Source organism: Tarenaya hassleriana, unplaced genomic scaffold (assembly GCF_000463585.1).
Source record: "Tarenaya hassleriana unplaced genomic scaffold, ASM46358v1 Cleome4202, whole genome shotgun sequence".
NCBI classification, from domain to species: Eukaryota; Viridiplantae; Streptophyta; class Magnoliopsida; order Brassicales; family Cleomaceae; genus Tarenaya; species Tarenaya hassleriana.
The window spans coordinates 1-748 of NW_010966990.1; the positions used below are offsets into that span (position 1 = coordinate 1).

At 42.0% G+C, this 748-nt stretch overlaps 1 protein-coding gene across 1 annotated transcript; it reads right to left on the reverse strand.

The window, feature by feature from the left end:
- Positions 1–15: 15 nt before the first annotated feature.
- Positions 16–741, reverse strand: LOC104825198 (serine carboxypeptidase-like 5; the record flags this gene model as incomplete). The annotated part of the gene is made up of 4 exons (XM_010557485.1): positions 16–126; positions 213–335; positions 431–507; positions 588–741. Coding segments are annotated over 4 exons (465 nt in total), but the record flags the coding sequence as incomplete, so codon positions are not given.
- Between the last annotated feature and the right edge of the window lie 7 nt (positions 742–748).

Sequence of the window (748 nt, forward strand, 5' to 3'; positions counted from 1 at the left end):
TATATATATATATATGTATATACCTTCGGAGATGAACAAAACAGCAGGGGGCACCACTTTCCCCGAGTACGAGTCTCCACCGATATACAACGGATTCGATATGAACTCCGGATGGATTAGCATCCACTGTAAAACGGATTCAAGAACGCCTAAGACGAAGAGAAAACGATATACGTAAATGTTTATAAATTATAAGTTGTTGTGTTCCTTGCCTTCCTGATGAACTGATGAACCAGTTGGCCTGATTTCAAGTCACTAGCTTGACGGCCTTGTTCAGTTCTTGAGTACGAAAATCCGGTTCCCGCGGGTTGGTCCAAGAATATTATGCTCGAGACCTGAGAATCGATCGAGAAAATCTCGGTTAGAACAAGAGGGTTCGGATCTAGAACGATTTCTCCGAGAGTATATGCGGGTTTCATTCGTTCATCGCCTTAGTCCACGAATCTGAAGTTGGCAAAAGAGTAGGAGTGGTTCCATTGTACTCCTTCAGTTCGAATTTCACTGGACCTGAAACGTTCGATTGAGTTCAGAGAGAGATGGTTCATATATATAATTTGGTTATGATGATATATGTATATGAAATGTACCGATCTCGAAAGCTAAACCGGATATTCCGCTGCAACCGGGTCCACCGGTTAACCAAACCATCACGGGATCTTCACTAGGTTTCCTCTCTGACTTGATGAAGTAATAGAAAAGCTGTATTTCCTCTGAATCGCCAACACCCACATACCTGTTTTTTTTTTTT